The following is a 14,260-nucleotide window of genomic DNA, read 5'->3' on the forward strand; positions in this document are numbered from 1 at the left end:
TTGCACGTGCTTACTCTACTGCACATGCCCTCTCTCTTTCTCCTTATTTCTTTATTTCCATTTCTTGATTGCTCTAAAATATTTAGTATTTACAATGAAAATTTTTTAATTTTTTAATGTCCGGCAGACATTACTGTAGCCAAGTGATCAAGGTTAACATCACCAGTAATGCATATCAACATAATGTACCTAATGTGATGCCCTACTTCACAGTGTATTGTAGGAAAGGAAACCCAATTCAGGGTTAAATGCATTAGATTTGTATTATTCTTCTTAATTTTAAGACTGTCATCATTAATTCAATTTTATATGAATGAGTCTCTGATAAGAGACTCATAGCATTCTATTATGGCTAAACAGAACTGCCCTGTGTGTTTAATGTTTTCATCTGGTTGAGAAGGCAGCAAGTCATAATGGAGAGCACTGGGCTTAGAAAGAAGGAAGGGAAAAAATATGCTTTAAGTATCCACATGTGGCAGTCATAGCAATGAGGGACTTATATATGTTGTCTCATTTAATACTGATAAACCCTATGAGGTAAAGTGGTGGTATCTGTATTTACCCTCCGGGAAACAGACACGGACGTTGCTGCTTTTTCAGCAAATAGCATCGTCTCAAATACTGCTGTTTGTAAGCAGCAGATTGGGCATTCAAATGCAGTCTGTTTAATTAAAGCAAGAGTTTTTCACCACTTGATATTATTGTCTCTCTGAATTTTGAAACCCTACTTTTAGCTCTATACCAACTATCTTTTTGGACAAGTCATTTAATATCTTTGGCACTCATATATGGATGATGGTGGAAGGGAAAGGATTGGAAGTCCAAAAGGTCTCTTATAGTTCTGAAAGTTAGTAATTGAAAACTGAATTGGGCAAAACAAAAATCAAACAGGGTTAATTTTGGTTTCAGTATTATAAGTAGGAGGGTGCTGTAGAGATCATTACTGATAATTTCTTTTGAAAAATATCTAGAAATTTAAAGATTGACAAGTTTGTATACAATACTTAAACTCATCAAAGTGATAAAATGCCTAATTATTGGTGCTGAGTTCCTCAAATGATAAGAAAATTATAGGTGAGTATAAATATGAACTAATCATAATGCCATTTGTTCATAATGTACAAACTACCAGGCATTGTAGTGGTTGCTTATGTCTTTTTATACTAAGTGTAATCAGAGATAGATAGCATTATCTCAATTTATAGATTTTAAAAAAACTACGTAGAGAAAGTAAATGTTTGCCTAAGATCATATGGCATTGAGTGTTGGAGGTGGCATTTGAACCTAGGTTTGTCTGACCCCAGAGTCTGTAGATAATTCAAACTGTGTATACACATACACATTCATTTGAATATATATACAGTCATGCTCCACATAATGACGTTTAGGTTAATGATGGACTACATATATGGCCGTGGTCCCATAAGATTTTAATGGAACTGAAAAATTCCTATTGACTAGTGGCGTCCATGATTCCAGAGGGTTTGCCAAGGATGAGGAGGCTACAAAATCAACCAGGTTGTGGCTAAGATGACAGACTTTAACCTGGGTGTGAATGAGGATAACATTGAGGAGCTCCTAGAGATGGTTCCTGGGGAATTGACTAATGAGAAGTTATTGGAACTTTAATAGGAATGCATAGCTAGAGAAGAGACAAGATAAAAAGAAACTCTAGGAGAAGAAAAAGAAGAGGAACCTCCAAGAAAATTCACAGTGAAGGGATTAGTAGAAGCTTTTGCAGATCTCAACAAGCTCCTTAAAATTTTTGAAAACATGGACCTCAACGTTTAAAGGTTTTCATTAATAGAGAGGAATATTCATGGTGCATTGTCTACTTACAAGCAAATCTACGATGAAAAAAGAAACCAACCAAGCCACCATAGACTAATGCCATTTGTACATTATGAACAAATGTCATTATTATTAGTTCATATTTATAATCACCTATAATTTTCTCCTATTGTTATAGAAGATGATAGCTCCATGCCTGTTACTGCCTCTGAAGACTTTCCAGTGGTCCAGATACAGAGATGGAAGATGGTGATATTAATGATCCTGTGTAGGCCTAGGCTAATGTGTGTGTTTTTGTCTTTATTTTTAACTTTTAACAAAAAAAGTTTAAAAAATTAAAAAAGAATTTTTAAGTAGAAAAAGCTTATAGAATAAAGGGATATATGAAGAAAAATATTTTTGTATAACTATACAATATTTGTATATTAAGCTAAGTGTTGTTGCGAGAGTCAAAAGTTAACTTTTTTATAGGAGTTTGTAAAATCAAAAAGTTATAGTAAGCTAAGGTTAATTTATTGAAAGAAATTTTTTAAAATAAATTTAGTGTAGTTTAAATGTACAGTATATATAAAGTCTACCGCAGTGTACAGTAATGCCCTAGGCTTTCACATTCACTCACCACTCTCTCACCCAGAGCAACTTCCAGTCCTACAAACTCCATTTATAGTAAATGTACCTTTTTAGGTGTAACTTTTCTTTTATACTGTATTTTTACTGTACCTTTTCTATATTTAAGTATGTTTAGACAAATATTTACCATTGTGTTACAGTATTCAATATAATATGCTGTACTGGTTTGTAGCCCAGGAGCAATAGGCTAAACTGTATAGCCTAGGTTTAGCAGGCTATACTATTTAAGTGTATCTAAGGGCACCCGATGATGTTCCCCACAAGGACAAAATCGCCTAATGATGCATTTTGCGGAATGTATCCCAGTCATTAAGCAGTGTGATTGTGTATATACGTAAAACATGTTCAAGTATATATGTATTAAATATTTTTAAACTTTTATTTTGAGATAATTTTTGACTTAAAGAGGAGTTACAAAAAATAGTAGAAAAAGTTCCTGTATTATCTATTGATATGTAAGATATTACCCAGAAAACAAATGAATATTATCCCGTAGTTTCTGTAGGCTTGAAATCCAGGCATGGCTTAGCTGAATCTTCTGGCTTAGGATCTCTCACAAGGTTGCAGACACAGTCACTGGCCACAGCTATGGTTTCATCTCAAGGCTTGACTGAGAAGTTGTGCTTCCAAGCTTGTTCCCATAGCTGTTGGCTAGAGACATCAGTTCCTTCTGTAAGGCAGCTCCATTAACACAGCCAGTCTTCTTTCACAGTAAGAATGCAAGAGAGGGTGCCGAGTCAAAAGCCACAGTCTTTTTGTAACCCAACCTTGGAGTTGAATCTCACCACTTCTTTCACATTATTTTCAGCCCTCCCTCAGGGGTTAGGGGATTACACAAGGACAGGAATACCAGGAGGCAAAGATCACTGGGAGATACCCTAGAGATTGCCACATGCCCTTTACAAAAGCTTTCCCTTATATTAACATCTTGCACTGACATAACCATAAAACTTTACCCAAACTAAGAAATTATCCTTCATATAAAATTATAACTAAAGTATAGACTTGATTTGGATTTTACCTGGTTTTTCTGCAAGTGAACCTTCTCAGTTTCAGGTCCAGTCCAAGATCCCACCTTGCACTTTAGTTATCATGTTTCCTAGTCTCCAATCTGTGACAGTTTCTCCTTCTTTCCTTATTCTTCACGACCTTGACACATTGGAGAGAATTAATTAGTTATTTTTGAGAGAGTCTCAATTTGACTTTGATATCTCAAGATTACATTGAAGTCATGCATTTTTAATGCTCAGGGAGTACATTATATTGATAAGCATTACTGGTGATATTAACCTTGATCACTTGACTTAAGTGGTGTCTACCAGGATTCTCCACTGTAAGGTTGCTGTTTTCCCTTTACAAATACTAAATATTTGAGGAGAGATTGATAGACTATGCAAATAACCTGTTCTGCTTAAACTTTGATCACTAATTTTAGCATCCATCAGTGGCTCTTACCTGTAACAGTTATTACTCTGGTATACTAATAGAGTTTTTATATTTCATTCTTTTTACGTTTATTAATTGAAATTATTCTGTAAGTAGGTGCTGTTGTTCATCCCTTTCATTTATTCCTATAGTTATTTATGTACATCAGTATGGACTCATACCACTATAGCGTTAGCTAACACCTCTATTATGTCACATAATTACCATTACTTTTTTGTGGTGAAAACATTGAAGATCCACTCTCAACAACTTTCAAGTACTTTATTGTTAACTGTCATCACAGATCTGTGCATAGAGCCCCAGTATTTACTCCTTCTAATTGGAAGTTTGTACCCTTTGACCAATATCTCCCCATTTCCCCCACTGCCCAGCCCCCTAATAACTAACATTCTACTCTCTGTTTCCATGAGTTTGGCTCATTTAGATTTCACATGTAAGTGGTATCATACAGTACTTGTCTTTTTTTGCCTGACTTATGTAGCATAATGTCCTCAAGGTCCATCTGTGTTGTCACAAATGACAGGATTACCTTTTTTCTAATGGCTAAATATTCCTCTTTGTGTGTGTGTGTGTGTGTGTGTGTGTGTGTCTATGTGTGTCTTTGTGTCTGTGTCACATCTTATTTATCCATTTACCCATTGATGGACACTTAGGTTGTTTCTATACCTTGGCTATTTGAATAATGCTGCAGTAAACATGGGAGTGTAGCTATCTCTTCTATATTCTGTTTTCATTTCCTTTGGATGTGTATCCAGAAGTGAGATTGTTGGATCATATGGTAATTCTATTTTTAATTTTTATACTGTTTTCCATAATAAACAGAACTTAAATTGACTGTGCCAATTTACATTCCCACTAACATTGTACAGGGGTTCGCTTTTCTCTGCATCCTCACCAACACTTGTTATCTTGTGTCTTTTTGATGATAGTCATTCTAACAGGTAGGAGATTATATGTCTTTGTGGTTTTGATTTGCCTTTATCTGATTAATGATGTCGAAGCCACCTTTTCATGTACCTGTAACTGTTGGCCATTTGTATATAGTCTATGGAAAAAATGTCTCTTCAGTTCCTCTATGCATTTTTAGTTGGATCATTTAGTTTTTTTGTTATTCAGCCATATAAGTCCTTTATAGGGGCTATTAATCTCTTACCAGATATATCATTTGCAGATAATTTCTCCCATTCATTGGGTTGTCTTTCATTTTATTGGTTATTGCTGTACAGAAAATTTTTGACTTGATAGAGTTCCATTTACTGAAACTAGCAAATTTGTTTTTGTTACTTGCGCTTTTGGTGTCACATCCAAAAATTTGTTGCCAAGACCAATGTCAAGGAGTTTTTTTCCCTGCGTGTTTTCTTCTAGGCATTTTATTATAATTTCAGGTCTTATGTTTAGATCTTTAATCCATTTTGAGTTAATTTTTGCTAGTAGTGTAAGATAGGAGTTCAATTTCATTTTTCTGCTGTGGTTATCCAGTTTTCCCAGACCATTTACTGAAAAGACTATCATTTCCTGTTGTATATTCTTGGCTTCATTGTCAAATATTAGTTAACTCTATATGCAAATGTTAATTTCTGGTCTCTCTGTTCTGTTCTATGTGCCAGTAAGATACTATTTTGATTACTGTAGCTTTGTAGTGTAGTTTAAAATTGGGAAATGTGATGCTTCCAGTTTTTTTTGTTCCTCCCCGCCCCGCCACGCCTCCACCCCCCGCCCCAGAATTGCTTGGACTATTTGGGATCTTTTGCGGCTACGTAAAAATTTTAAGGTTATTTTTCTCTTTATAAAAAATATTATTGGAATTTTAATAGTGATTGCATTGAATCTATATGCTGCCTATAAGAGACTGACTTGGCTTAAAAGACTCACAGGCTTAAAGTGAAGGAATGGGAAAAGATATGCCATGCAAGTGGAAACAAAAGAGAACAGAGGTTAACCCTACTTATATTGGACAAAACAGACTTTGTAGACAAAAACGGTAACATGAGACAAAAAAGGTCATTATATAAAAATAAAGGGGTCAGTTCATCAGGAAGATTCATGCAGACCTTGGAGACATTGATTGGGAGTTCAGTTCCAGACCACTGCAATAAAGCAAATATCACAATAAAGTGAGTTGCACAAATTTTTTGGTTTCCCGGTGCATATAAAAGTTATATGTTTACAGTATAATAGTCTGTGAAGTAGTCTAAAAAGACAATGTGTATACCTTAAATAAAAAATACTTTGCTGCTAAAAATACTAATCATCATCTGAGTATTCAGTGACTCAAACCTTTTTCCTGGTAGAGGGTCTTACCGTCAGTTTATTAAAACAGAAACGAACCAAAACAGACAAACCTGAAGCACATTAAAGTGAAGTACAGTAAAACTAGATATACCTGTATAATAATTGTAAATGTGTACATACCCAATATCAGGCTGCCCAAATATATTAAGCTAATACTAACATCGGAAGGGAGAAATAAACAATACAATAATAGTGGACTTTAATAGCCCACTTTCAACAATGTAGAATGATGTTTAGAAACCAATATGTAAGTACTGGGTTTGCTCATTGATACTAGGATGTCACTGTTTCTAGCCCTCTCAGTGAATAAAGTTAACAATTACATGTATGTATATTAACTTGCACATATACCTACTTTTATATTTCCATCAGTTAATGTGAGTGCACATGTATGTGTGTTTTAAACCACAAGTCAATATTGATAACTAATGCAGAACTACAGGGTTGATTTCTAGCCTTTCTCCTTTATCTGTAACTTTTTTATCCAATGATGGCAAACCTGGCTGTCATAGTGTGCAATATGTTTACCCTAGTATGTAAGTAGTTTCAGAATTCATAACCCATACCCAGGTGAGAAACAGATTCTCCAACTAGAGTACAGTGTTTAGGTATAGTTTCTTTAGAATTTAGCATTACAATTCCAGTTAAAACACTGTTTGCTGACATTTTCTAAATCAGCTTTGTTATTCCCTATAATCTTTGTGAGTATGATTCATTTATAATAGTTAGATTCTTTTATCACATTCTGCATTCCACCTTTTCTGCCACATCTTGGTTATTTTTTTAAATTAATATATCATAAATTTTTTGTGTGTTGTATAATTCTATTAATTTTGATCAATACAACCATCACTGTTATATATAAAACATTTCCACTGATCGAAAAATTCCCATATAACATTCTTTTATAGACATTTTTTCTTGTGACCCCTGACCCCTGACAATTCCTGGTCTATTTTCTGCCCTTTGGTTTTGCCTTTCCAGAGTGTGATAAATGAAATCATAAACTATGTAAACAGCCTTTTGGGTTTGGCTTCTTTTACTTTGCAAAACGTATTTAAGATTCATCTATCTTGTTTTGTGAATCAGTAGTATTTTACTTTTAATTGTTTTATTAAAAGCACTGATATTGCTTTTATTATTTATATTACAATTTCATTATACAGATTATCACACTTTATCATGCATTCACTCTGAAGGATATTTGGATTGTTTCCAATGTGTGGCCATTACAATTACAGCTGCTACAAACATGTATGAGTTTTTGTTTCTATATGGTAAATACTCAGAAGTGGGATTGCTGAGTCATATGGTATATGTGTATGTTTAATTTTACAAGAACTGTTTAGAACTAAACTATGCTAAACCTTTTCCAGAATGGCTGTATCTTTGCATTCCCACTAGCAATGTATAAGTATTGCAGTTACTCTACATCTTCATCAACATGTGGTATTGTTGGCATATTTTAGCCATTTTTATAGGTGTATAGTGGTATTTCCACATAGTTTTCATTTGTATTTCCCTACTGGGTTTTCTTTTTTGTGTGTGCTTTTTTACATCTCTTTGGTGAAGTGACTTTTTAATAGAGTCGCTTTTTTCTTACTGTTGAATTTTGAGTTCTTAATGTTTTAGTTACAAGGCCTTTGCTGGATATGTTATTTGCAGAATTTTCTCATAGTATGTGACTTATCTTTTCATCCTCTTAATGTAGTTGCTCTTAGAACAAAGGTTTTTAATTGTGATGAAGTCCAGTTAATTGATCTTTTTATGGCTCATGGAAGTTGGGTTGACATTCCTTTGGTTTCCACAGTGTAAAAATATTCTACTTCCCTCTGAATTCCATTGTTTCTAATGAGAAATCTATAGTTCTTTGGATCATTATTCCCTTATAAGTAAGAAACAATGTGTCATATTTTCTGATTGCTTTAATTTTTATTTTGTTTTCAGTAGATTATTATGTTCTCAGGCATGAATTTCTTTGGGGCATCCATTCGGGGTTCGTGCGAGCTATCTTTAATTATATTTGGGGAGTTTTAAGTCCTATATCTTCAAATATGTGTGTGTGTATATTTTATACTACACACTCTCCTTTGTCTCTGATGACAAAAATGCTAGACCTTTTGGTATTACCTTATAGGTTCCTGAAGCTCTATTGATCTTTTTTATCTTTTTTTCTCTTTTGTTCTCTGTTTGTTTCACAGGTATGCACCCTTGTGTGTTGGAACATTTTATAGTAGCTTCTTTAAAGTTTTTGACAGGTACTTCTAACATTTCTTTCATCGCTGCATTGGTGTCAGTTCATTGTCTTTTCCTATCTGAGTTGAGATTTTTCAGGTTTTTCAAATGCTGAATGATTTTGGCATGAGTTATTTTCATAATGTCTTCTTATTCTTATATTTTTTGAATCTAGTGTTAAAAGCTTTTTCATGCCAGCTACTGGTTATTTGTGTTTTCTCTTTTTTTGGTCACTCTTGCTAGGGGATTTAACAGTTGTGGTTTTGTTGATCTCTAGTACGTGTTTTCTATTGCATTAATTTATGCTTTTATCTTTATATTTTTCCTTCTGTTTGAGGTTTTAATGTGTTTTTTTAATCTTTTTGAGAATAATTAATTTTTAACATTAATTTTAATTACTTTTCAGCCTTTTCTAATTGTACAGATTTTTATGTAGTTTTTTGTCATCCTCATCATCATCGTTCAAAATATTTTCTCATTTCTGTTATAATTTCTTCTTTGGTCCATGGGCTATGTAGAGAGGTGTTTCTTAATTTCCAATTAATGGGAACTTTCTGATTACTGGTTATTTCTAGTTTATTCCATCATGGTAACTGAGTTTATATTCTGAATGATTTCTTGGTATTTAAATTTTTTAGAACTGCTATATGAAATGTTATATTGAGAGAGAGAGAGAGAGAGAGAGAGGGAGAGGGAGGGAGGGAGTGTGTGTGTGTGTGTGTGTGTGTGTGTGTGTGTGTGTGTGTGTGTGTGTGTGTGTTTTATGTGCTGTTGAGTCTATTTCGACTCCCGGTGACTCCTACGATGTCCACAAGGTCCTGTCCCTGTCCTCAGCAGCCCTGCTCAGCTTCTGTAGACTCATGCCTATGGCTGCTTTTATGGAATCGTTTCATCTTATATTTGGTCTTTCTCTTGCTGCCTTTTGTTTTTCCCAGCATTGTCTTTTCCAAAAGAACTCTGCCTTCTGTTCTTGTGATACAGTATAGATTTTACTCCAATATAATGCAATATAATATTATCCCATTTTTAAATGAACTTTTTACTTTCGAATAATTTTAGATTTACAGAAAATATATAAATATAATAAAGTTCTCTAAACCCCTCCAAGTTTTTCCTATTGTTAACATCTTACATTATAGTACATTTGTCAAAATTAAGCCAACATTTGTACATCATCTTAACTAGACTCCTGACTTTATTTGGATTTCACTTGTTTTTCTGTTAGTGACATTTTTTTATTCTTGGAGCCAATCCTGTATCACATTCAGTTTAGTTAGTTGTCATGTCTCCTTAGTCTCCTTTGATCTGATAGTTTTCTCATTGCTTGTTTTCCATGATTTTGACACTCTTGGGAAATACTGGTTAGATATTTTGTAAAATGTCTCTCAATTTGGGTTTAGCTGGTATTTTCCTCATGATTAGACTAGAGTTATGGGTTTTGGCAAAGAATACCACACAAGCGAAGTACCCGTCTCATCACATCATAGCAGAGAACATGTGATGTCTACACAACATCACTGGTGATGTGAACCATTATCACTTGGATAACATGATGTTTGCCAGGTTTCTCCACTGTAAAGTTACTGTTTCTCCCATTTAATATTCTTTTCTTTGGAATGACTTAACCATTTAAGATTGGTATGTGTCCACAAAGTATTACTAGAAGCCACTTTTGGAAAGAGGTTATGGTGTTTTATAAGCCAAGGATATGACCTGCTGTGTCCTTTTTCATTTGTGCAGGTCACTAAAGAAGATTAAGCCCTCATTTTCTGCCTCTTCTGGAAAATTATCATCTGATGCAGTCACTCAGATAACTACAGAAAGTCCAGAAAAAACCATGTTTTCATCTGAGATTTTTATTAATGCTGAAGATCGTGGACATGTAATTCCAGGGCCCAGTACCCAGAAGTTGGGCAAAGTTCCTGTCGAGTTTGCTTCATCCTCTTCAGTTCAGGAGATTACTGTTCCTCATGGCACAGAGGAAGGTAAGAGAATGATTACATTTTAGGTCATATTATTAATTTTTATGTATAATTATCTCAAATTTGTGATTGTGTTTTTCTAGTCAGAAAACCTAATTTTAGTTGTAAGCATTAGGATCCACACGATGATAGCTGTCTTTTACTTACATAGCTATGAAGAAAATATGACTTACGATATATTTTTCCTTGATTTCTAGTGTAGTTAACAACATGTGGAACTCATGCTTCTTGTAGTTGACATGTTTTTGTCTCATAATACTTGTAATAAGAATGTGCAAGTATTTCATAGAAACTTAAAACTTATAGAGGTCAGATTTTAGGTGGGCAGGTGAATTATTGGCATTTTGTCTTACAGTAAATGTTACATACTATAATATTCAAATATATATTAATAGTCAAACACAATACTAATCTATTTTTCATAAAACAATGACCAAGCACCCAGTTTGACTATGGCCCTGCTGTCTTTGAAACATGGAGCCACCATCAGTCAACTGAAAGAGATAAAAAGCATGGGAGAGTGCATATGGGAAGTTTTTATGGGCTAAGCCTGAAAATGGTCCAAATTACTTTCTCCTGGTTAGAAATAGTTAAGCTGTTTTATCCAGGATGAAGAAGAAATGGATTTTGGTGAATAGCTAACTATCACTCCCATACATTTCAAGTACTATGCTGTTGTGACAGTGATAGTTTGATAGTGCTTACACTGTATAATATTCAGAATTAGAGCAAGTTATTTTCTTTTTCAGACCAGTAATAGGAAAATTAACAGGTTCTCAATCTTCCCTTAAAGGAGGGTAGAAACTAGATAACTAATTTTAAAGTATTTAATAGTTTGCACCAATCTATTCAAATGTATTTTAAGTTTTCCTACATATGCAAAAATTTATCTGTAGATACAGTTGGAATATGCCTAAATGTATAAAGAAGATGGCTTGGTTCAGCATTAAATTTCACTGAATTTAATTTAAATAAGTACATTTATATATTAAAATGGTTATACTTCTTATACATTTTTATTGCGAAATAAAGTGAATTCCAAAAATGTATAGTTTAATTAATATCACAAATAACACCTTTATATGTTAGTTACCTATAACCACAGTGATACCATGTAACAGTCTCAAAAATCTCACTGCTTTGTAACAGCAAACATTTGCTTTTCTCACTCACTGGCTTGTGTGTCAGTTGGAGATTGGCTCCAGGCAGCAGAATTGTTTTGGTTCTGTTCCACTTGCCTTGTTCTGAAACTCAGGCTAATGGAACAATAGCTACCTTGGGTATGTTCTCCTGGTGGTGTCAAAAGCACAAGAGGGGAAAGCCAACTGCGAAAGTGTATTTTAAACCTCTGCTCAAGTCAAATAGATCAGTGTATATGGAGACCACAAATTACAGTTTTACCTTTACATACAAATATCTGAGGAAAAAGTATTAATATTACTTGCTTTACTAATAAAATATTTTTACTACTGTGGATTGAAAAGTAAAATTTTCTGACTTTTTTGGTAAGGAAACATTTTATAGTACAAAGAATAGTGTGTTAAACACATGACGTTCTGCTCACTACTCTAAATTAAAATTTAGAATAATACGCTATACATTTATATTTGGTTCTATATTTCATATTTTTTAAAGAAATTTATAGTTGAACTTTCTTTAACCCTCTCCAGTCCTTTCTGTTTTTCCCAGTAACAACCATTATTTGCCATGTAGCCACTTCTTGCCCCACAGGCAAGCAGTCTAAAGTAACATTAAACTGTTGCATCCAAATATGAAGTTGACAGGAATTTCAAAGGCCACTTCCCTTTCTCAGAATTCTCCATTTCCATGTGATAACCATTCTTGTTCTGAGCCAATTGTAATTCTTCCTTTGAAATAAATGGTAAATTTAACCATTACCATCAAGTTTTATATACATTGATGAAGGAAGGAAATTAAGTCAGTATTCTAACGATAATGACTACAGCAATGACCAAATACAAATGGAGGCTACAACTGTTTGTTTGTTTGTTTTTCTGTTGTTTAAATTCTTTCCTGTACATATTTTTCATTCCTCTTGACATTAACCAGATTTTCATTGGCTAGGTTTTGAGGTATGTGTGTGTGTGTGTGTGTGTGTGTGTGTGTGTGTGTGTGTGTGTTTTATTTTGTTTTATTTTTGTATGCTGTTTTTGCATAATGGAGTGGTACAAATATTTGTAAATAGTCTGAGACTTTACTAGCCAGCCCTTCATATATAGGTTTAAAGTAATTTTTTGTTAATTTCTGTCACCAAGCATGGTAGAGTTACCCCTAGGTATTAGTTGTACTCCTAATGACTTTTTTTAAAAGCAACTTTATTTCTCTCCGACAGTTAAGGTCAGTTGTAGTTACAGTCAGCACTGTGGCATCCTCTTGCATGTATTATTTCAGTGACATAAAGAATGTAAAATGACAAAATAGCTCCTGTCTTCGGGTGGAAGTCCCTCTCTTATTTCTATGATCTTCCATCTAACAAAGCTCAGAGTCATAGAGATGGAAAGCTAAAGATTCTAAAAAGGCTTCTACTTTTGTTCCTGACTGTATGCATTCTTTCTCTGGGATAGGCAAATGCCATATTCAGTGGTTCCCAACCCCTTTGCCATCAGGAACTGATGCTGCTATGAGAATCTAATGCCTGATGATCTGAGGTGAGGCGGTGATGCTAGCGCTGGGGAGGTGCTACAAATACAGATGAAGCCTCGCTTGCTCGCCCACCACTCACCTCTGCTGTGCTGCCTGGTTCTTAACATGCCATGAACCTGTACCACCAGTTCGTGGCCCAGGGGTTGGAGACCCCTGTATATGGTTCTGAGCATATTCCATAATCTCTAAGCTGGCATTCTAGCCTTAGGAAGTGATGCCCACCAGCTTGTGCTATAACAATCAATAAATCATTCACTTTTTTTTTTTTTTAAGTTTAACATAGTTGTGGGTGATAAGCTTGTGAAGTTCTTGACATGTCAGGCTTTGTCTCATTTCCTTCACTGTAAGTTGGAAGCATGGTCCTAATATGGAAAAAAATAAGTCATTAGAATGATGGAGTGGTCAAAGATGATAACAAAATTCTAAATAACATAAAGGTGGTTATTGTGCCCATAGTGGAGTAGACTTCATTCGACTCTGGGACTGTCAGACTCTGTCCAGAGTATTTTGCTTTTATAAACTATACATGGGCAACTAAGAGTTTATCTAGAGGTGATAACAGGATAGGATAGGAAGCCTTGGTCTGTAAGGAAAACTGGAAGGAGCTGGAAGTGTTTACTGAGAAGAAATGCTAGCTATCTACAAAATTTTATTCATATAAACAGTATAACACCATAAAATAAGAATAACCTAAAAAGAGTATTATGAGACCTGTGTGAAAGAAGTTACTAATACTTTATGTAGAGATAGAAGAGTTAGGATATTTCTGGATGAGAAGGCTGAATTGTGTAAAGATGTCATTTATCCCCAAATAAATTTATACTCTAACACACTTACATTCAAAACTCTGATGGGATTGTTCTCTTGAACTTTTTAAATTGATTTTAAAGTGTATCAGGAAGAATATTAACAAAGAAAATATGGACAAAAAAGTAATGGGGATGGTGAATTTTGGCAGCTGCCAAGTTTAAAGTACTAACCTAAACATCTGTAAACTTATTAATAGAACAGAAAGCACAGAAATGAATTCTCTTTTACTTGAGTTTAAAGACTCTATCACCATAGAAAAAATAGGAATTATATAACAAGTGCTCTTAGAATAAGTTGGTTACTTATGCAAGGAGAAGATTGGAAGAACCTGACATTGTATCTCTAAACACATACCAAAATTACTGACTGTTTGATGCACTTAAAGTTTTTTTAATTTGTTTACATTTTTA

General features: G+C 34.1%; 1 protein-coding gene across 1 annotated transcript in view; it reads left to right on the forward strand.

Moving 5' to 3' along the window:
- ALMS1 (ALMS1 centrosome and basal body associated protein) overlaps positions 1 to 14,260 on the forward strand; it is a 157,259-nt gene that overhangs the window by 82,921 nt on the left and 60,078 nt on the right. Inside the window, 1 exon segment of the mRNA XM_036224753.1 lies at positions 10,135 to 10,379. Within this exon segment, the coding sequence (XP_036080646.1) occupies positions 10,135 to 10,379 (245 nt within the window).

This window comes from Rousettus aegyptiacus, unplaced genomic scaffold (genome assembly GCF_014176215.1).
Source record: "Rousettus aegyptiacus isolate mRouAeg1 unplaced genomic scaffold, mRouAeg1.p scaffold_m13_p_7, whole genome shotgun sequence".
Taxonomy (NCBI): Eukaryota; Metazoa; Chordata; class Mammalia; order Chiroptera; family Pteropodidae; genus Rousettus; species Rousettus aegyptiacus.